Below are 24,167 nucleotides of genomic sequence, written 5' to 3'. Positions count from 1 at the left end.
TATGTGCAGAAAAATTGATGTACAAATGTTGCAGATTTGACTTGCAGAGAATACTTTGAAGTTGTTTACGCTACGTGGTTTGTTCGTTTTTTTAAGGTAGGTCTCTACAAGCACAGGAAGAAAACAATTGTTTATAGGAGTCCTGTTCACACCATAACACCACTTGATGTTGTGAGGTTTTTTTTTTCTGCACACAAAACTGCATACATATTGCAGATTCCTACACAAAAAAAATCTGCACGATACCAATGTTGTGGTATGAACAGGCCACATAGAACACAATTATTTTCTTTGTGCCCGTGCAGAAAATCTGTGAATGAGGCCTTAGGGCCAATTCACACCAGTGCGTTGATCTGCATTTTAGCACAGCTGTAAAATGCAGATCAATGGAAGGACATCTGAAAAACAATTTCCAATGTGTCCTGTTCACACCAGAACGCTGCATTGACCTGCGCTGTGCTAAGATGCAACATGTATGTATTTTAGCACAACACAACAGATGTAAGCTTATGTAAATGGATGTCAACATAATGAACAGGATATCCTGTGAAAATGCAGTACACTTTAACACACGCTAAAATGCATGTCAATGGACGTCAAAATGTATGTCAACGAGCGACTAAAATAGCTGGAAATGTACATCCATTTTCTATACATTTCAGCGTAAGTCAGTGTTAATTGGCCCTAACGCAGCACATCTGTCAAAAAACACAGCAAGAATAGTAGCAATATGGAAATCTGAATAGCCAATAGAGAATCAACCACTAATATTTTATGATAATATCTCCTAGATTGTAAGCTCCAAGGAGCAGGGCCCTCCTTTCCCTCTTGTATTGAACTGTATTGTTGCTGTATTGTCTCCCGTTATATTGTAAAGCGCTGAGCAAACTGTTGGCGCTATAGAAATCCTGTATAATAATAATCTTAGATTGTAAGCTCCAAGGAGCAGGGTCCTCCTATCCCTCTTGTATTGAACTGTATTGTTGCTGTATTGTCTCCCATTATATTGTAAAGCGCTGAGCAAACTGTTGGCGCTATAGAAATCCTGTATAATAATAATAATATACACTCTATAATATCTTAGATTGTAAGCTCCCAGGATCAGGGCCCTCCTAACCCTCTTGTATTGAACTGTATCGTTGCTGTATTGTCTCCCGTTATATTGTAAAGTGCTGAGCAAACTGTTGGCGCTATATAAATCCTGTATAATAATAATGTTAGATTGTAAGCTCCAAGGAGCAGGGCCCTCCTACCCCTCTTGTATTGAACTGTATTGTTGCTGTATTGTCTCCCTTTATATTGTAAAGTGCTGAGCAAACTGTTGGCGCTATAGAAATCCTGTATATTAATAATGATAAACATTTTTGGAGTAGCTGCTCTGGAGGGATTTTTGCTACTCTATACAACATCGATGTTATTCCTAGAAACAGGAAGAATGTGCAGCACATGGATGGTGTGGCTTGCTTAAAAGATAAGGGCATTTCTCATGCAAATTTTTGGCAACACAGAGAAAACAAACAAACATACAGTCATGAAGGATTGTGATAATTAAACCTTGTATTTGCACAACCCTTGTCCTGTACCACAAATACTTTAAACTCTGTTACTCTGTGTAAAAAAGAAGACTAAACAGAAAGATCACAAAGCATATAGATTTTTTTTTCATTTAATGTTACATATTACAAGGAATAAATTGCTCTCCAAAAATCCTGTAGGTAGACAATTATTCACCGGCATTAGCAAATGATGCTATTTGACAAAGTGATCTTTAAAAGAGGTAGAATGAAGAGGCTTTGTGTTACCTGATGGAGTTTGTATGATCTGTGCACAAACAACTTAAAGAGAAACTGTAAGTCAAACATGAAAGTTGCCATTGCAGGATGCAAGGCTATCGTCCTTCCTTTAGTAGCTGCCCTGGTACAAGCACACACTGTAAACCAAGATGAACTTGCTACGTCAGAAGCCTGCTCTTTTAGGGCTCATGTCAAATGCAGCTCCTAAACTTCAGGAGCCGTTGAGCGTTTTTTTTTTCAGCGGTCCCTGAACTCTCCCTGTTTTCCTGTGTCCATGTACACATAGTCGTTTACAGTCATTTCAAACGCCAAATGTTCGTAAATGCGTGTAAACGCAGTTAACCACGTTTAAAAGCGTTTGCATTTAGAAGCAGTTTTTAACTGTTCCGTGTCCAGATGCTGTCCAGAGCCTTTTTCATCATCAGAAATGCATGCAAAGCGATTTCTATGTATTCAAATGGACCTACTACACCAGTGCAGTCAGTTGCAGGTTTCTCGTGAAGGAAAAAATGGTAGAACATGCTGCATTATGCTCATGATGGGATCCATAGTGAATACAACCTGAAAAGACAGGTCATTTCAACACATACTGCTCTCTCTGCTTCTGCTCTCTCTATTCCTCTCAAAATGTCTGAAATAGTTAATTATTTACTATTTTTCAGTGCATTGTGGGCATTTGGTCTCCTGAGGTTATCTTTTAAAAACACTTTAAATGCAAACGCACATAAACGTGGTATGCAAACGCAGCTAAACTGGTCTTTTTAACCTACGTTTTCCAGCAGTCAGTTTCCATCATTCAGAAGAGTTTTCCAAACGTCCCGTGTACATAAGCCCTTAAAAACAAGTTAGCAGTGGCAGCTGAAAGAATACTATCCTTACCAGATCACATTAAAGTAAATTTAACTGATTTCAAGGTTTTCACTATCAATACTAGTGCTTCAATTAATTTTTTAATTTGGTGTACTTTGGTTTTCATTTATCATTCTAAGCTATAGCTCAATACATTTCATATTTTCAATCCAGAAAAGCACTAAATACATTGCTGAAGTACATACAGAATATGGGTGCCATCTCACCTACCAAAGGATTATATTTGTCGATGGCATACTGAGATTGACACAGCCTAACATACAGCACAGCTAGTCTGCCGGCTTGTATATTTTTCTGCTGCAGTTAAGCAACACAGCTGAGTAATTTCTCTGCCATGTGCCTGTAATTGCAGGATGAAGGAGCAGCAAGACTGATGAGGTCATCTCTTTGCTCTCTTCTCTTGACAGCATATATAAATGCAGTACATCCAAAAGGCCTCAGAATTGCTACTCCCTCTTCTAGTCAGAGTAAGTATGTATACTATTTACATTTAAAATACATCACACTTTGTTTAACCACTTGTCCTCCTGAGGATTTACCCCCCCTTCCTGACCAGGCCAATTTTTGCGTTACGGCGCTGCATTACTTTAACTGACAATTGTGTAGTCATGCAACACTGCACCCAAATTTTATTTACGTTTTTTCCCCCACGGATTGAGCTTTCTTTCGGTGGTATTTCATCGCCTCTGCGTTAGTTTTTGCGCTATTAAAAAAAACCCGCCAATTTTGAGAGAAAAAAAAACAATATTTTTGACTATTAACTAGTTGCCTACAGACACAGCTGATCACGTGATGTGGTAAAAGGCCAATCACAGCGGCCTTTTACCACGTGATCAGCCTTGTCCAATGACACGCTGATCACCCGGAAATGCAATTGCCGGTTCTCGGCTGCATTTTCCTTACGCTGTCAGAGCGTGAGGAAAGTACTGCAGAGAACCAGCAGTTGTCAGAGCAGGGATCAGCGCCGATCATCAGGGCACTGATGATCAGTGCCCAGCAGTGCCGCCCACTTGCGGTACGTACACTTCCGGTTTAGGCTGATGACATCAAGCCTTAACCAGAAGTGTACGTACCTCCATTTTGAATAAGGGATCCAAGTTATTCCATTCATGAAATACACTGTATAAAGAGTCCTTAATCCTGTAGTGTCCCAGGTGGACACTTACAAATGTGAGTGCATTTTAATACATTTTGGCTGTACTTCACTATATGGAGCTTTTTTTTTTTTCATTTATCTGCGGAGCGTTTTGGAGCTTAGATGTCCTGAAGGAGGTGGATAGCTTTTGTACCAGCATACCCTCCCGAGTTAAAGGCGCAGTTTGACCTGAGTATTCAGGTCAAACCAGAAGGTGAGCGCAATAGTGTGTCAGAGGTGGATAAGCACTAACGAGGTGGTGGCGGTGGCGGTAGCGGTAGTAGTAGTAGTAGTAGTAGTAGTAGTAGTAGTAGAGTGATCACACAAATTCACTTGGAGTACAGCGGTCTTAAAGGGGCAGTTCACCAGCAATTTCATACCATAACATTGGGACACTTGCTTGATGGTATATGATGCATAGGAGGCATATCGCATAAGCACATGTGAAGATTTTGGAGTATTAACCACTTGCCGACCGCGCATAGCCGAAAGACGGCTTCACCGCGGCCGGCCAGTTCTGAGTGGACGTCATATGACGTCCTCCCAGAACGCGCTTCTCCTGCGCGCCCCAGGGGGCGCGCACCCGGCGATCTCCGTGATCGCTGTGTCCTACGGACACAGCTGATCACGAGATGTGGTGAAAGGCCGATCCCACCGGCCTTTTACCACGTGATCAGCGGTGTCCAATGACACGCTGATCACAGGAAAATGCAAGTGCCGGTTCTCGGCTGCACTTTCCTCACGCTGTCAGATCGTGAGGAAAGTACTGCCGAGAACCGGCAGTTGTCAGAGCGGGGATCGGCACCGATCATCAGGGCACTGATGATCAGTGCCCTGATGATCGGTGCCCAGCAGTGACCCCCGCAAGTTCCGATCAGCAGTGCGCCCACTAGCCCCGCCCACCCATTCCCAGCAGTGCCCCCACCTGTGCCCAGCAGTGCCCCCACCTGTGCCACTCTGCAGTGCCACCTACCTGTGCCCAGAAGTGCCACCTACATGTGCCAAGCAGTGCCACCCACCTGTGCCCACCCACCTGTGCCCACCAGTGCCACCCACCTGTGCCCACCAGTGCCACCCACCTGTGCCCACCCACCAGTGCTGTCCACCAGTGCCACCCACCAGTGCCACCCACCAGTGCTGCCAGTCAGTGCCACCAGTCAGTGCCCAGGGGTTGTGCCAGTCAGTGCCACCAGTCAGTGCCCAGAAGTGATGCCAGTCAGTGCCGTCTATCAGTACCCATCATCAGTGTCACCTATCAGTGCCGCCTATCAGTGCTGCATATCAGTGCCGCCTATCCGTGACCCCTAATTAGTGCTGTCTATCAGTGCCGCCTATCCGTGCCACCTCATTAGTACTGCCTATCAGTGCCCTTTAGTGCTGCCTATCAGTGCCCATCAGTGCCGCCTATCAGTGCCCATCAGTGCCGCCTCATCAACGCAAATCAGTGAAGGAGAAAAAATACCTGTTTGAAAAATTTTATAAAAGAAACAAATAAACTTTTTTTTTTTTTTCAAATTTTTTGCACTTTTTTTCATTTATAGCGCAAAAAGTAAAGCGCCCAGTGGCGATTAAATACCACCAAAAGAAAGCTCTATTTGTGAGAAAAAAATGATCAAAATTTCATATGGGTACAATGTTGCATGACCGCGCAATTGTCAATCAAAGTGCGGCAGCGCTGAAAGCTGAAAATTGGCCTGGTAAGGAAGGGGGTATAAGTGCCTGGTAGGCAAGTGGTTAAAGGGACAGTTCACCATGTATATGATTCATTTGGTATTTGGACACATTATTATTTAGCACTGGTATATGCAGTTTATTTACATATATGTGTTGATATTTATTTGATGTAGCACATATTATTGTCACAAAGCACAACTGTATTCACATATGTACATTGATTTATTTAGCACTTTATTTGAGTATATAGTACTGCGCTGCATTTTTTTGATTTATGGTTTATATGTGGGAAAACATTACATGCTAACTGCAATATTTGATGTATAGGAGATCCATTGTGCTGTACATATTTCATACACATTTAGAAAATTTACCTGTTTGCAAAATTTTATAATAGAAACAAAGAAACTTTTTTTTTTTCTAAATTTTTGCTCTTTTTTTGTTTATAGCACAAAAAGTAAATCACCCAGCAGCAAGTAAATACCACCAAAAGAAAGCTCTATTTATTAGAGAAAAAAAAATAAAAAATGTCATATGGGTACAATGTTGCATGACCGCACAATTGTCAAAGTGCGAGAGCGTTGAAAGCTGAAAATTGGCCTGGTAAGGAAGGGAATATAAGTGCTCAGTAGGCAAGTGGTTAAACATGTCCAGTAAAAAAAATTAAAACATCAAATTTCATCATAAATTTACACCAAAATGTATTCTGCGACATGTCTTTGATAGGAAAAAAAAATCTGTGGTTTCCGTGAAAGGTATAGCGTTTACAAATGGCAATATATATATCAATACTGGAAATTTTTATTTTTACTAGCAACGGCAGCGATCAGCAACTTATAGTGGGACTGCGGCAGACATTCTGATACTGGGGGGAACTGACTTGGTGTCACCGACATCCCCAGTGACACCAATACAGTGATCAGTGCTTTAAAAAAAAAAAAAAAAAAAGCACTGACACTGTACTAATGGCACTAGGCAGGAAGGGGTCAACATGAGGGGCAATCAAAGGGTTAACTGTGTGCTGGGAGTGTTTTACTAGGGGGCTGCGTCTGTGTGCTTCACTGTAATCACACTGCTCTGGATGGCTGCCATCCAGAGCAGTGTGCCCAAGCTGACAGGGAGGAGAACTGTTAGTAAACAAAACAGTCCTCCTCACCATCGAAGATCTTCAGAAATCACCGGGCGCCAGCGAGTAATTACTAGGTGGGACCCGGTGATTGACAGCCGCGGCCGCGAATGTTTTCCTGGTATAGGGCAGACGGGAAGCGGTTAAATAAATACAAAGCTTTATTAATTTAAGCTTCTTTTCTTTTTTTATTTTTAATATACAGCATGCTTAGAGTTAAAAGAGAACTCCAGTCCAATTTTTTATTTTCCCATGCAGTGGGAATGTGCCCGCACTGCATGGGTTAAGTGCTCGTTTTGTCCAAGGGCTCAGGAAAAAGCTATACTTACCCCATCTTCTGATCTTCCAAAAAAATTGTGCTCCCCCATGTCCATCAGTAGACTTTTCCTGCTATACTCATGTCTGGAGCCGTTCTATGGGAGTGATGATGTCAGGAACAGCCCACTCACAAGACTGCTAGTGGGGAAAGGGGGCAGCAGCTGCAGGGACCGATCTTGCACTTGGAGAATCAGTGGATTAGGTAAGTATATCTCTGCTTTCCGAACCCCTAGACAAGAATGAGCATTTCATCCATGCAGTGTAGGAGCAGGGCCCTCCTATCCCTCTTCTATTGAACTGTATTGTTGCTGTATTGTCTCCTGTTATATTGTAAAGTGCTGAGCAAACTGTTGGCGCTATATAAATCCTGTATAATAATAATAATATACACTCTATACTCTCTTAGATTGCAAGCTCCAAGGATCAGGGCCCTCCTAACCCTCTTGTATTGAACTGTATTGTTGCTGTATTGTCTCCCGTTATATTGTAAAGTGCTGAGCAAACTGTTGGTGTTATATAAATCCTGTATAATAATAATCTTAGATTGTAAGCTCCCAGGATCAGGCCCTCCTATCCCTCTTGTATTGAACTGTATTGTTGCTGTAATGTCTCTCGTTATATTGTAAAGCGCTGAGCAAACTGTTGGTGCTATATAAATCCTGTATAATAATAATATTAGATTGTAAGCTCCCAGGATCAGGCCCTCCTAACCCTCTTGTATTGAACTGTATTGTTGCTGTATTGTCTCCCGTTATATTGTAAAGAGCTGAGCAAACTGTTGGCGCTATAGAAATCCTGTATAATAATAATAATAATGCAGTGTGATCACAGCCCCACTGCATGGGAAACTAACATTTGTGACTAGAATTGTTCTTTAAGTTTTAAAGCTAAATTTATAAAACACTTTACACATCTCTTTCTCCAACTTATAGAAACAAATAAAATATCTTTCAGAAAATGCAATGCAGAGGTCAGCAGGTAGCTTATAACTGGTATTAAAATAAATAGTACACATCTTTGCTTACTTGTTGCTTCAAAAAGAAAAAAAGCAAAGGAACACGCTACTGCACTGACAAGACACACGTGTACCTTTGAAAAGTATCCACATTCATTACAGCATATGTCCATTGCTACCTTAATATACAGTAGCTCTACACAACTGCAGAAACTCAAAAACAGCCACCATCATTCCGAATCTAACCAGAGGTGCATCACTTGATAACATATTATATATATTACACACATATATAATTAGATTACAAACACACACGTACAGTAAATACACAAATACACACACATATATGCATACAAATATGGTCACAATCGCCTTTATATCTAAAAGACTTTAAAAAAGATCATACATTCCCTCTAAAGTCTGGGCCTTCACATTAGTACCCAAGGGATATTTTGCCAATAGGATTATCTTAAGTATGCTTAAATGTTATCTGCTGAACATCTACCTAATACTGCATAGAAAAACTGCTTTCATACTGATAAATAATGTGCAACAGCTTGCTAAAACTGGCTAAGAACACAATCTCCAACTTCCAAGCAAACCTGTCACCACTTAAATACCCCTTTTGCACATATACAGTAGTGTGCAAAACTTTTAGGCAGGTGTGAAAAAATGTTTTAAATTAAGAAAGCTTTCAGAAACAGAAGTGTTAATACACTGCTCACAAAAATGGGAGGAACACTTTTTAATCAGAGTATAGCATCAAGTCAATTCAACGCCTGAGATATTGATTTGGTCAGTTATGTAGCAGAGGGGGTTGTTAATCAGTTTCAGCTACTTTGGTGTTAATGAAATTAACAACAGGTGCACTAGAAGGGGAACAATGAGACGACTCCTAAAACAGGAATGGTTTTACCGGTGGCATTTTGATCAAATATCAAAATGGAAAGTAAATGAACAGGAGAGAAACGCAAATCAAATGAATATTTGGTGTGACCAGCCTTTGCCTTCAATGCAGCATCTATCAATCAGTGATCACATGCAGAGTAGTAAGCAAAATGTCACTTCTGACATCATTGCTTACTACGTGTGAAATCTGTGAATGATCACAGAGGTCACATGGTACAAGGCTATTCACAACAGCCTTGTACCATGTGACAAGCTGTGACCAATCACAGCTCGCACAGTATTTCTTAATGGCTGCAAGAATGCAGCCAGACAGAAGGAGAAATTATTGCTTTTACAGCCTTTATGGGTGTAAAAGCAATCAGTGTAAAAAAAAAAAAAAAAATCTTCATCACCCTCCACAAGTAGTACAGTGTCACTATGGTGACACTGTACTGCTAGGGTGACGGTATGTAAGAAAAAAAAACAAAAAAAAAAACCACAAATAATATAAAAAATAAAAATGTAAAAAATTTTTTGGAAAAATAATAATTTTTGGTTATAAATTAATTTGGGATATTTGTTTTTACTAAAAAGATAACTGAATACATTTTGGCCAACATTTATGAAGATTATTTATTTGCGAAATTTTATAAGAAATACACTTTCCGATCAGCAGATCATGGGTACAGTGCCAGGCTCTGCAGACTGTCAATGTGATCTGTCTGTTCGTACATCGTACAGGCAAGGCAGTTTCACACCAACAGACAGAATCAATGAACTACAATGAACACCACAGCACCGCTGTAGTTCAACTACAAGCTACAGTACTCATAGTTGATTCATTCACAGAATTCTGTGAATGGACGACGCAGACATGTGGGCGGAGCCCAGCACGGGTGCCCTCTTTTCAGCGGTTGCCAGCGGTTTAGACATTAATGGCTGTGTGTTGAGTTATTTTGAGGGAACAGCAAATTTACACTGTTATACAAGCTGTACACTCACTACTTTACATTGTAGCAAAGTGTCATTTCTTCAGTGTTGTCACATGAAAAGATAGAATAAAATATTTACAAAAATGTGAGAGGTGTACTCAATTATGTGAAATACTATATATTATATATATATATATATACACACACACACACATATATACACACACACACACACACACACATGTGTGTGTGTGTGTATATACATACATACACGTGCATCTTACTGGTTTCTTTTAGGCCCCTGTAACTTCCTAAAAGTACCTGAGGACCTCGCCAGTAAAGGCCACCTAATGCAACTTCCTGCATTCCACTTAAATTCACAGCAAAAATGCCACTTATGCAGACTGTGCATGGTTGGACTGCATTGGGATGAATGCTGTTGCAGTGTGGATGGCTACCAGCATTTTCACCACTAGTTCACAATCTTGTAGCTTGTCATTCAGCACCTGAACACAACTAGTTCTGCCCATTGCTTTCTAGACTGACAGTTTTGTTACTGAAACCCTCCAACTGTGAGCTGCAGTGTATGGTGGGGGTGTGAAAGACACAAAATGAAGGAGGATTTGGCCCAATCAGGTAAGGTAAGAGAAGGTAAAAGGAAAATTTTGGTTTGCTTTAAAAAAGGTGTACGTATCACATAGTTACAAAATTTAGGACTCCCATTGTAGAATTAGTTTAGACTGTCATACTGGAGCCTTTAGCTTTATTTTAAGTCAGAAAATGGGGGAACCCTTAAATCAGCTGAAATCTACATTGCTTACTAAGCAAGGGCTACCAAAATACAGAAATAACAACAACAATACTACTATCATTATCATCAACAACCACCACCACCAACAGAGATATGGTTGTTGTCACATGGTCCACCTCCCAATGGAGATCCAGAACCATGTTTTTCAGCAGACTCCTATATTGAAGAATCACAGATTTACTTTGGATTTACAAGTCTTATTTTATCTATGCTGAGATGTGGACTTTACCTGTGGTTGCCATTGCAGGGTCATCACCAAATCCTTGGGATTCCTTTTTCTTCCTGTAAATGTAAACAGTGGTGAAGGAATAGTTGTGATTTTTGACTTTACACTTCGCAAACAAACATTCAAAAGTACATCAGAGATATCAAGGAAAATAAAAGTGTTCAGTTGAACACAAAAAATGAAAAGCTCATCTTACACATCAAATGTTCTTTTTCTATATTATGCTTAAATCACACAATTTTAGCACAGAAGTGCTAATGAACACAAGTTTTGGTGGCTATACAAGCAGTTGTGGAAAGTTGGTGTGGAAATTATGGAGTTCAAATAGACAGTGAGGAGGAGTCACATCGCCTCCTCTCTGACAGTGAAATGTCTCTGAAAAGTGATCCGAATGCAGATAACTTTTTAGTGTTGAGTGAGCCTTACAGATATGCAGATACAGATATTTTATTGTTTTTTAGTTGTGGAGCGAGATAATTGAGTGAAAAGTGAATCAGAACAGGAATAAAGGGGAAATTTTCCAATGAGGACACTCTGGCTATGGGGCAGGAAGTGAAATCTCAATAATGGGATACATATGGCCAAAAAAAAAAAAAAAAAAAAAGTTTTGACTGAAGGTTTGAAGATTAATAAAACCCTCAAAAATATGAATTTTCTGAAAGCAGAGACCCTGTAAAATAAATTGATAGGAATTCCAATTCTTTATGTCACAGAAATATTTATGCAATGGTTTATCAAGTGCAAAAAATTCAGTTAAAAAATGCACTAAAGTTAATTTTAGGGCACACAAACACAGTGCTTGGGTGTAACTATTATATGACGACTTTTTTTTTTTTTACTTTCAATACAATTTTATTTATATAACATTGAGGACTAAAAGTCCCCTATGTGATATAATATTTTTAACACAGGTTCTTTTAAAATGAGACAACGGCATACAGTGCATCCAGAAAGTATTCACAGCGCTTAACGTTTGCCACATTTTGTTATGTTACAGCCCTATTCAAAAATGGATTAAATTAATTTTTTTCCTCAACATTCTACAAACAATACCCCATAATGACAACATGAAAGAAGTTTGTTTTGAAATCTTTGCAACTTATTAAAAATAAAAAAATTAAAAAAGCCACATGTACATAAGTATTCACAGCCTTTGCTCAATACTTTGGTGAAGCACCTTTAGCACCAATTACAGCCTCAAGTTGTTTTGAGTATGATGCTACAAGCTTGGCACACCTATTTTTGAGCAATTTCTCCCATTCTTCTTTGCAGTACCTCTCAAGCTCCAGCAGGTTGGATGAAGAGTCTCTGTGCACAGCCATTTTCAGATCTCTCTAGAGATGTTCAATCGGGTTCAAGTCTGGGCTCTGGTTGGGCCACTCCAAGACATTCACAGAGTTGGCCCGTAGCCACTCCTTTGTTATGTGGGCTGTGTGCTTAGAATTGTTGTCCTGTTGAAAGATGAACGGTCGCCCCAGTCTAAGGTCTAGAGCGCTCTGGAACAGGTTTTCATCAAGGATGTCTCTGTACATTGCTACATTCATCTTTCCTTCCATCCTGACTAGTCTCCCAGTTCCTGCCGCTGAAAAACATCCCCACAGCATGATGCTGCCACCACCATGCTTCACTGTAGGGATGGTATTGGCCAGGTGGTGAGTGGTGCCTGGTTTCCTCCAGACATGACGCTTGACAGTCAGGCCAAAGAGTTCAATCTTTGTTTCATCAGACCAGAGTTTTCTCCCTCGATCGCTCATTTTGGCTGGGTGGCCCGCTCTAGGAAGATTCTTGGTGGTTCCAAACTTCTTCCATTTATGGATGATGGAGGCCACTGTGCTCATTGCATCCCTTCCCCAGATCTGTGCCTTGATACAATCCTGTCTCAGAGGTCAATGGACAATTCCGTGGACTTTATGGCTTGGTTTGTGCTCTGACATGCAATGTTAACTGTGGGACCTTTATATAGACAGGTTTATGCCTTTCCTAATCATGTCCAATCAACTGAATTTCCCACAGGTGGACTCCAATCAAGTTGTGGAAACTTCTCCAAGATGACCAGTGGGAACAGGATGCACCAGAGCTCAATTATGAGTGTCATGGCAAAGGCTGTGAATACTTGTGTACATGTGTTTTTTTTTTTCATAAATTGCAAAGATTTCAAAACTAACTTCTTTCACATTTTCATTATGGGGTATTGTTTGTAGAATGTTGAGGAAAAAAATGAATTTAATCAATTTTGGAATAAGGCTGTTATATAACAAAATGTGGCAAAAGTTAAGCGCTGTGAATACTTTCTGGATGCCCTGTATTCTGGGGTCAAAGAAAGTGATAATCAGATTGCTTTCATTAGAAAGCTGTCGGCTTGTGGACTGTACATACATACATACCCCGCGCGTGCTCACTGGAGTGCTGGGCTGTGGAGGGGGCGGGAGTGGCTGGCTCAGGCTCTAAGTAGCTCGCTGGGAGACAGAGACAGGTGCAGCTCCAGACTCTGGGGTGGATCATGACTTTAAAGTAGGGATCTTTCCCCAGCCTGCACCAGCTGAATGAGATCAGCTGACACCAGGCTTCAGCCTGCTGTCAGCTGAAAATGGGTCATAGGAGTGCAGAATAAACTGCACTCCTGTTATCCAAAGGAGAAGTACAGCCAAAAGAGCTTTGGCTGTACTTCTCTTTTAAGTGTGTTTTCAGTACTTAAAATAAAGCATAAGAAATTTGGGCATGGAGAGTCCAAGAGATAGTCTGCCTCCATCCACAGGTTGTCTGCATAAAGGGCTGATCATTTTCAGCTGATCACTGCATGAGCCATTACATACCCTCCCTCTTAGATTGTAAACTCTAACAAGTGGGGTCCTCTGATTCCTCTTGGATTGTATGGTAACTGTACTGTCTACCTTTATTTTTCAAAGCGCTGCGCAAACTCTTGGCACTATATTTTATGTATAATAATAATATTAATAAACACATGTGATCGGCTGCAAATAGCTGCGGAAGCAGTCAGTTCATCCATTGCTTTTTTAAAGGGGCTTCCCGCCTGATTTCAGAGAATTTCCCAGTCTCCCACAGCTACTCGCAAAGGGCTCCATTCACAAGTGAGCAAGTAGTCAGAGACTCAGACAGCACAACAGTAGATCTGTAACAGCCAGCAAATTAGAATTTCTAAAAGCCAGCTATGGCAGCCTTTACACTTCTACAGTGCAGGATTCATTTGCCCTTTACCTGCCTGAGAAATTTTGTTTCTTTCACTTATATATGTGATTGGGCAGATTCACTACTATTACAGAGCCCGAAGCCTGCTCTACAACACATAAACAAAGCGCGGCTGCAGCACAACGCTGAAAAAAACTCTGGAAGCAGTGTCCAAGAAAAGGCAGGTTTGAAGGTGATGGACTAGTCACCAGTATTGCCTGTGGTCTCCCTGCAACTGATCTTTCCTCCTTATGCACTTACCATGCCTTGTTCTGCACTGTGTCTGCGTGGAGGGTGCCATCTTGGTAAAGGCAAGGCTTTGCTTCATGTCAGAGGTACCAGCAAGGCTAACAGTATTGACATAAAATCTCCCAAAATTAGCAGGCAGTGCCTTAAAATTTTAAGCAGCTGATATACAGCTATGAGGAGACTGCTATGGAGACCTAAGCACACTAACAAACCTAGAAGCGCACTGTTTTGTTGGAGGAATTGCAGACAAAAAAAGGGTAATGCTAAGGCACGCATACCATTTCTAGATGTTGCTGATAACATTGTAAATCTTCACTTTGAGTTCAGGTCAAATTTTACGACTTGTTTAGATATGCTTTTTGGTGGTGATGCGATCTTTTAGCATAGTGCCCCCAAGGGAGAAGTCCCCCCTCCAGTCCGAGTCATGACTGAATGGTACTATCACATACCTTATGGAGATTAGAACGTGGTGGAGGCTTCTCTTGCACCTAATGCCCAACACTCCTGAAGGTGGAGACAGAGTGTGGAGACAGGGAGTGGCACGAGTGCCATATTCGTTGGTTAACAGTATCCGACTGCAGGTGGGTAGACCTGGAAGCTACAGTCCTCAGGACACAGAAACAGCTTGGCACCAGAGCAGAGGATAGTAGAGGAAACTGGAGAGCAGGCCGAAGTCAATACCAGCTGGGCAGCATGGGACTGAATCCACAGACAGAGTAAGTCCAGGAATTAGAATGCAGCGACAAGTTCAGTAATTAGGCTAAGGTAAAAGGTAAGCAGATTAGCAGAGTTGAGGCAGAAAGCAGAGGCAAAGTCCAGGGGAAAGCAGGGTCATACAAGGTAGGCAAATTCAACAGATCAGGTCTCAGGAAACACAGGAACAAGCTGAAGATCATTCAGCAGCTTCTCTAAGCGATACATCAGTTTAAGTAGGTGGTTGGACACCAAGTGTGCATGCCAGCTGCTGCATTCACAGCGAACCGTCATAGTACATCTAGTATGCTTACGCAAATCACCCTTAATCTGCACTGGTTTTATGAACTGTGGAATCCTGTTTACCTTACATTGTCCCCCCTAACCGGCAGCCTCCTGATGCCAATGTGGGACATCTGCCCAGGGTGAGTTTGAAAAAACTTTTTCACCAGTCTTGGGGTGTGAACGTTCTTTTTCGGTTCCCATGAGTTTTCTTTTGGATCATAACCCTTCTGCTTTATTAAATATTGAGTTGTTGGACCAAATGTACCAATGTACTTGGGACCCAGTTTCTTGGAAAGGCAAGCCAGTTTCAAATTGGTGGTTGATAGCCAAACCCCGTCACCTGGTTTGAAGTCCAGGTCACCCCTTCTCTTTTTATCAAATCATTTTTTGTCGTCTTGTTGGGCCTTAGAGATAGCTTTCTGTAGAATTTTATTGTTTGCTTTCAGGAATTCCACTCTCTTCTGGACTACTGGTAAAGCAGAGATTATGTCAGGTAAAAAAGAAGGGTAAATAAATCATGGTAAACGAACTCCAATAGAGGAAGGAGTGAAGTCCAGTTACCTTGCATGGTAACCAGGTCTCAATCTTAAGTGACGTACAAAGTTCTTTCCAGAATTTCTATGTAAACTGAACCCCTTGATGAGAGAATATGCTCCAAAAAACCCCATGCAGTTTTACTACTTCTTTGATAAATACCTGTGTAGTCTCTACCGCAAATGGTGCGCCAACCATTGGCACAAAGTAAGCCATCCTGGATAACCTATCGGATTATCACAAAAATGATTTGGAAATTTTTAGATGGTTGGAGTTCAATGATAAAGTTCACGTTAATAGTTTCCCAAGGCTTCCTAGAAATGGGCAAAGGCCTTAATATGCCCCAGGCTTTCGTGTTGTCACTTTTGTTTCAGGTACATATTTCACAGGCCTATATAAAGTCCTGACAATCGGCCTTCAGGCTAGGCAACGAAAAGGACCAATGTAAACGTTCCAAGGTCTTCTGTACTCCAAAATGCCCAGCCAAGGGGTGGTCATGACACAGATTCAAGATTACCTGATGTGTAAGCTTGAGTGCACAAAAACGCTTTGCTCATGTAGAAACAATCAGACCCATTCCCGCAAAGCTTGCTTGAGTGGTGAAACGAAGTCTTCTTGAAGCAGCAGGAAATTTTGTGGAAGCATAATGATATCAGGCTGAGTTGACTCCATTTCATCTAGGATCATGCATGACAGCACATCGGGTTTACCATTCTTTAAGTCTGGTCCATGTGAAAGTGAAAATCCTGAGAAGAAGGCGGCCCATATGGCCTGGCAGGGTTTCAGCCACTTGGCTATATGGAGGTACTCCAGGCTCTTGCAATCTCTGAAAGTCAGAATAAGATGACTAGCACCCTCAAGCAGGTGATGCCATTCCTCTAAGGACCTGATGGCAAGCAACTCAAGATCTATAATATCATAATTCCTTTCCAAAGAACTGAGTTTCTTTGAGAAAAAGGCCAACGGGTGTAGCAGTGACTTGGCACTGTGGTGTTGTGATAGAATGGCACCAATTGCATTTTCTGGTTCAATCATTTTTATTAGCGTTTACATGTTAACAAAAATGGAACGCACAGTAAAGTACAACTAGAAAAGCTACAATTTCTGGGGAAACTGTGTGAAGTGTTCTTGCCTCCACCAGTTGTCTACAACTGGAGTGGGCGGAGTAACTGGGTGGAGTGGCTTGAGTAACTGTTGTGTGGTTGGAGTGGCTGGAGTAACTGTGAAAAGGTTGGACTGGGCAGAGTAACTTTATGGAGTGGGCAGAGTAACTGTGTGGAGTGTTTGAAGTGAGTAAAGATAGTAAACATTACACTAACCAATGGATTGATCAAATTTAAAAAGTGCACATGGCAAGCTTGATAGAGTGAGAAATGCATTTCAACAGCACATTTAATTGCAATGTTGTTGCCCAAAGTGCTTCACAGTTACATTAAAACATACATTTATAAAAACATTAGCAGCATTATCACCTCAAATACTCTCTACTGTAGAAAACTTATTTCCAAACCTTTAACCAGAAGCCGGCCAAACTGTCACAAATTCAAAATTAGATTTCAAATAGGGCAGAGAAGAGCGGTTAAAAACAAACTGCTCCAAATTGCTCACTTCACTGGCATCTTCAAATGGTCGTCGTTTTAAAAACTATAAATCCTACAGCGAAAAGCTTTATATTGTGGGAATCACAAGACCCAGACCTACATTTTGATGCATAGTATGTCTCTGAAATATTAAAAATGAAGGCACAGTCGCAGTTTAGAAATTGCCCTTCAAATTTGAGGTGGCTAGAGTGCAGTTTCAATGAATGTCAATGGGCGGCGTGAGTTGCAAACAAATGGTCATATTGTGAAAACTATCAGGACTATGGCTTAGCCGTGGACATTTTTAGTGGCAGCAGGGATAGCTGAACGTTTTGATATAAGATTTGTGTAGGTTGGCTCGAAAATGAGGGAGTGATGGCAGTTTAGAAATCATGTCCTGATTTTTCAGCTCACACTCTAGCTTTTGTCAGCTCCCACTCTAGTTTTGAACATTCCGCCATTCATTCCTATAGGACCAATTTCACCACAAAAACACCGGTATTTCATGAACCATTCGGCGAAACGTTCCACAAAGAACTTCTCTGCCCTAATAGCACACCAATCGGGAACTGCACGTTTCGGTATATTACTGCCTATGTAGTGTAAAAACTGTGGGAGGAGTTAGGGTGGTAAATTTGGCTATAATAATAAGAATATATATGTGAGATAACAGTAAGTGGTCTTGCCATGCAAGACCACTTAATTAAAATAAAACAAGGGGGAGAGAGAACAGGAGCATTCGATTGCAGGCCAACTGCATTTTCTGAAGCATCCACTTCAAGAGTGAAAGGTAGTGTGAGATCAGGATGTCACAGAATCTGTGCTGATGTGAAGAGAACCTTAAATTTTTAATATTTTGTTTAGTGAGATGGGCAAGTGGGGCTGATGATGGATTAAAAGTTCTTGATATATTTGCGGTTAAAATTGGCAATGTCAACGAATCTCTGGACACCCTTCTGAACTGCTGGAAAAGGCCACTTGAGAATGACAAAAACCTTCTGGGGATCCATTGAGATACCCGAGTTCGGGATAATCAAACCCAAGAACTGGACTGTCTCTTTCTCAAACTAATTTTTCAGCTTTAGCATACAGCTGGTGTTTCCAGAGACAGCTGAAAACCTAACTAGCACTTGTTGTTCTTCCATGGATGAAGAGAACGGAGAAAAGATGAATGAATATCATCACAGCAGACAATCATGAAGAGATCAAGAATGTCCCTAAAGAAATGCTGAAAGATAGCGGGGGCATTGCACAGTCCAAAAGGCATCAATAAACATTCAAAACGCTCAAAGCGGGTACAACAAGCTGTTTTCCTATTCCTGAATCCCCTATCAGGTTATATGCTCCTTGCAAGTCAAGTTTTATAAATAAAAACATTTGCTGTTGTGAACCGCTGAACGAGTTTTGGAACAAGGGACAGGGGGAACCTGTTTTGGACATTTATTTTGTACAAATCATATGCCAGCCCCAGCAGGGGATGTGGATGGATGAATGAACCCCTTTCCAAGTTCTCATCAAGGTATTGACATAAGGCGTCAAGCTCTGGCTCCTGGTTATCAGTTCAATTGGATAACTGTATTACAAAGCAATACAGAATCAGAAAGCATAAACAGGTCCAGTATTCAGGTTGAGGTTAAAAAGTAACCAGATGAGCAGAGTTGAGGCAGAAAGCAGAGCTGAAGTCCAGGGGAAAGCCAGGTACATACACAGGTAGGCATATGCAACAATCAGATCTCAGGAAACAAGGGAACAAGCTGAAGATCATTCAGCAACTTCTCTCAGTGACACATCAGTTTAAATAGGCCGCTGGGTGCCAAGTGTGCATGCCAATTGCTATATACATGTGCATGTGATGAACTGTCGCAGTATGTATGGTATAGTTCTTTTGCCTGGAAGTATGAATGGCACAATGCACATGCACATAAGCATGAGATGAGTCTGCACTGGTTTTCTGAACCTGGAAATCCAGTTTACTTTACAATCGCTTTCAGAGGGCATTTGACAGGCAGTGAGGAGGTGATATGTCACCTCCTCACTGCCTGTTTTAACCCCTAAAAGCACACACTGCCCTGCATTGCACGCAGCTGCTAGGTGGGTGTGGCATTGCCCTGCTCAGTTAAATTGGTTGTGTTCAGCGGACATTGGTGCCGGTCAATCAGGGAGAGTCATTTTTACTATACCCCAAAGCAGAGCATCACAGCCAACGCTTGTGTACATCTCTGTCTGCTGCCTTTACAGTACAAAGTGTAAACGAGCACTAATTTCTCTATGCGTTAGTGTGCCCCTTTGCTAAATCACAGAATGTAAAGATAGTCATTCAAATGAATGAAGAACGCAAGGCAATAAGTCAAACTTCATAAATTATGTACAGCTGTTGGACAGCACAGTAGTACAGAATCAATCACAACAACAGACAATGCCTAAATATTTTTTGTAAAACAACAAAAAGAAAAATTCCCAGCTCAACTTACCGACCAGCCTGCAACCAACCTAATTGTTCTAACAGTTTGTGTTAAAAACAGGGGTTTAGTTTGCACACATTTGCAAACTAAACCCCTTCCTGCAAAGGCCAGTTATAGATTGGGGCAGTTGCCATTAGTTTGTACTGTAAATAATTTTTGTAGCATTACTTATCAATCACAAGTTCATGGAAAGATGTGGTTCTGAATGCATAAAGGTAAACAATCTTGAGCCTTTACAACCACTTGCTGAGAATATCTAAACTAAACAAACAATTGCATTGAAAGAAAAGAACAGAAAAATAAACTTACAGTTTGAAGTTCAACACAGCTCCTGCATTGACAAGCAATGTCCTGCAATCAAAGCAATAAAAAACAGCAATAAATAAAACAGGATCACACAAGCTTAAAGAAATAGGACATCTAAATGCATAGTATAAGCATCAGTATGTGAAAGGAGGACTAATTTATTAAAGTAATAACACCATAAACAGCGCTGTTTATGGTGTTATTACACTAATGTATTTTTTTTTTATTGTATTTTATTTAAAATAGCATCTCCAGTCACGGTTTGATTTATATGATTGATAGAATTTATTTCACATTTAGTGCATGGATATAGGCTACTTTTTGAGCTTTTTTTTTATTGTTCTAATTTATTAAAGTGTTTAATGAACTGGATTTACCCTTATGGGTAATAGTCTTCATTACTCCTCCATGATATCCCAAAGTAAGTGACTGCTCCTGCTGCCCATACACAAAACAAAATACAATTGTGCATTTATTCAACAGGCCACAAAGCATGTCTAGTCAGAATCTTTGATCTGCAAAAGTGTTAAGGCTAAAGGGAATCAGTATAGTAACCAAATAGCTAGTATTTTCAGAAGGCAGGCTCAGAATCAGCCTACATATTCCTTTTCATTGCCCTCCTGAAGGGATTCTCCTCATCAATATATATTGTTTCTTACAATGTCTGTCTTTCTACGTCACCCAGCAGTAGTTAATTTTATAACCTTAACAGAAACTGAGGGCAGAAATGTCCGTTGTGCCCTTTATGACTTTTTAGAAAGGTGGAGGCACCAGAAACTTACAAATGAGTCAATGACCTGAAACTAGAATGCAGCCAGAAAAGTATGAAAAGTCCTAACTCCTCCTTTTGTAAATTCCTTTAAATTAAAGTGTATGTATAGCCTTTTCTAGTTTGATAGAGTAGGGAAGGGGGAAAGGGTTAAACCCCTTGACAGGTTTTTTTCATCTTTTCTGTCTATGTACCATTGGGGATATTTCCGTTCACTTCCTGTCTCAAGAAACGCAACAAGAAGTTAGTGGAAATCTTCCACAGTGATGGCAATCCCCCTCTTAGACAGTTGTCCCTTGAACAAGTGTCCCTGTTAGAAGATTTCCCCTCAACTCTTGTTCTGGAGACAACTCTAAAATTTTTGGAACAAAGACTGAAAAAAGGCCAAAATGCCACAAAAGTTTAGGTTTTCCCCAGATGAGAGAAGGGTCATACAAAAAGCACAATGATGCTAATTAATAAAGACAATTGAAAGTTTCTGCCCTTACTGGGTCTGCAGCCCTGATTTCCTGATGACAAACAAAATCAGGCCTCCACCCTATGTCATCCACACTGAGGTAACACGTGAACAACCAATACCTAACACTGTGCCAAGGTCTGAAGCATGTTTTCATCTGCTGCTGAACCATTCATCCATGCCCAAGACTGGGAACTCAGCCTAACCCTGGTTGAATGTCACTTAACCACTGCTCTCTCTAAGGCAGAGGCAGGCAACCTTTGAGAGATGGAGATCTACATGGACAATATTGAAGGGATCAAAGATCACCAGGGTGCAGCACCAACTTTTTTAAATTACAGTTGTGTTCAAAATAATAGCAGTCAGACATCACTAACCTGATCAATCACTGTTTTTGGTAGAAATGATATTTTTACATGGCAAATAATTTACTAGCGGGTGTAGCAGAGTAATAGAAATCCAACAGACCCAACAGTCATGACATGCATGCTGCCGATTCTGTGTAATTGAATCACTAATTGAAAGGGGCATGTTCAAAATAATAGCAGTGTGGAGTTCTATTAGTGAGGTCATTCATTCTTTGAAAAACAGGTGGCAGTTATTGCCCTTATTTAAGGAAGGAAGGCAGCAAATGTTGTACATGCTGGTTACAGTGCATTTCTCTCTGAAATTCTGAGGAAAATGGGTTGTTCCAGACATTGTTCAGAAGAACAGCGTACCTTGATTAAAAAGTTGATTGGAGAGGGGAAAACATATAAAGAAGTGCAGAAAATGATAGGCTCCTCAGCTAAAATGATCACAAATGCTTTAAAATGGCAACCAAAACCTGAAAGATGTGGAAGAAAGCGAAAAACTACCATTCCAATAGATAGAAGAATAGCCAAAATGGCAAGGACTCAGCCAACAATCAGCTCCAGGAAGATCAAAGAAGGTCTAAAGTTACCTGTGAGTACTGTTACAATTAGAAGACGCCTATGTGAAGCCAAGCTATCTGCAAGAAGCCCCCGCAAAGTCCCACTGTTGAAAAAAAGACATGTGCTGAAGAGGTTACAATTTGCCAAAGAGCACATTGACTGGCCTAAAGAGAAATGGTGCAACATTTTGTGGACTGATGAAAGTAAGATTGTTCTTTTTGGGTCTAGTGGCCGGAGACAGTTTGTCAGACGACCCCCAAACACTGAATTCAAGCCACAGTACACTGTGAAGACAGTGAAGCATGGTTGCACAAGCATCATGATATGGGGATGTTTCTCATACTACGGTGTTGGGCCTATTTATCTCATACCAGGAATCATGGATCAGTTTGAATACATCAGAATACTTGAAGAGGTCATGCTGCCTTATGCTGAAGAGGAAATGCCCTTGAAATGGGTGTTCCAACAAGACAACGACCCCAAACACACCAGTAAACGTGCAACATCTTGGTTCCAGACCAACAAAATTGACGTTATGGAGTGGCCAGCCCAATCCCCGGATCTTAATCCAATAGAAAACTTGTGGGGTGACATCAAAAATGCAGTTTCTGAGGCAAAACCAAGAAATAGAGAAGAACTGTGGAATGTAGTCCAATCATCCTGGGCTGCTATTTTTTGAACAGTCTAATATTTACTTTTCTTTTTTTTTTTTCAGAAGAACAACACAAATGTGATATATTTTTCTTCATGTTTTGATTTGGAATAGAATGTGTAGTGTTCCCAATGCATTTGTGTGTATGGAAATAAAAGCTATTAGAAGGATTTTGAGCTTTATTCACTTTTTTCAACACACTGCTATTATTTTGAACACAACTGTACCTAGCAAGTCTCCAATAAAAAAAAATCATCATAAAGAAAACCTAGAGAAATCTACTAAAATTAATGCCACTGTAAAAATATAAACTTAGCCTACCTCAAAAGTTAGCTTCAGTGAGAAACTTGGCATTCACTTTCATTCACAATTTTTTTCATGCCTGGGGAGTAATTGGTTACCCTTACAAGACTGATGCTGGAGTTCATCATGAAAGCAAAACATCTGGTACTGCAGGCTGACTTTTTTAATTGGTTTCAGGCCTGGCTATCTACTCTGATCTCTGGCCAGTGTAGGTAGGATGTAAGGCAGCGTCCAGAGGTCGGGAGGATGTAGAGGAGCGTCCAGAGGACGGGAGGATGTAGAGGAGCGTCCAGAGGACGGGAGGATGTAGAGGAGCGTCCAGAGGACGGGAGGATGTAGAGGAGCGTCCAGAGGACGGGAGGATGTAGAGGAGCGTCCAGAGGACGGGAGGATGTAGAGGAGCGTCCAGAGGTCGGGAGGATGTAGAGGAGCGTCCAGAGGTCGGGAGGATGTAGAGGAGCGTCCAGAGGTCGGGAGGATGTAGGGCAGCGTCCAGAGGTCGGGAGGATGTAGGGCAGCGTCCAGAGGTCGGGAGGATGTAGGGCAGCGTCCAGAGGTCGGGAGGATGTAGGGCAGCGTCCAGAGGTCGGGAGGATGTAGGGCAGCGTCCAGAGGTCGGGAGGATGTAGGGCAGCGTCCAGAGGTCGGGAGGATGTAGGGCAGCGTCCAGAGGTCGGGAGGATGTAGGGCAGCGTCCAGAGGTCGGGAGGATGTAGGGCAGCGTCCAGAGGTCGGGAGGATGTAGGGCAGCGTCCAGAGGTCGGGAGGATGTAGGGCAGCGTCCAGAGGTCGGGAGGATGTAGGGCAGCGTCCAGAGGTCGGGAGGATGTAGGGCAGCGTCCAGAGGTCGGGAGGATGTAGGGCAGCGTCCAGAGGTCGGGAGGATGTAGGGCAGCGTCCAGAGGTCGGGAGGATGTAGGGCAGCGTCCAGAGGTCGGGAGGATGTAGGGCAGCGTCCAGAGGTCGGGAGGATGTAGGGCAGCGTCCAGAGGTCGGGAGGATGTAGGGCAGCGTCCAGAGGTCGGGAGGATGTAGGGCAGCGTCCAGAG

The 24,167-nt window shown here is 41.5% G+C and overlaps 1 protein-coding gene across 1 annotated transcript in view; it reads right to left on the bottom strand.

The window, feature by feature from the left end:
- SMIM7 (small integral membrane protein 7) overlaps nucleotides 1–24,167 on the bottom strand; it is a 41,460-nt gene that overhangs the window by 5,758 nt on the left and 11,535 nt on the right. Inside the window, exons 2-3 of the mRNA XM_089667644.1 lie at nucleotides 20,027–20,068; nucleotides 10,732–10,784 (exon numbers count right to left, since the gene is read on the bottom strand). Of these exons, the coding sequence (XP_089523770.1) occupies nucleotides 10,732–10,784; nucleotides 20,027–20,068 (95 nt within the window). The remainder of the gene's footprint in view (nucleotides 1–10,731; nucleotides 10,785–20,026; nucleotides 20,069–24,167) is intronic.

Source organism: Staurois parvus, unplaced genomic scaffold (assembly GCF_062004578.1).
Source record: "Staurois parvus isolate SC_StPar_1 unplaced genomic scaffold, SC_StPar_1.0 ptg000053l, whole genome shotgun sequence".
NCBI lineage: Eukaryota > Metazoa > Chordata > Amphibia > Anura > Ranidae > Staurois > Staurois parvus.
The sequence above is the reverse complement of the archived record's forward strand: the minus strand, read 5'-3'. Positions and strand labels throughout refer to the sequence as shown.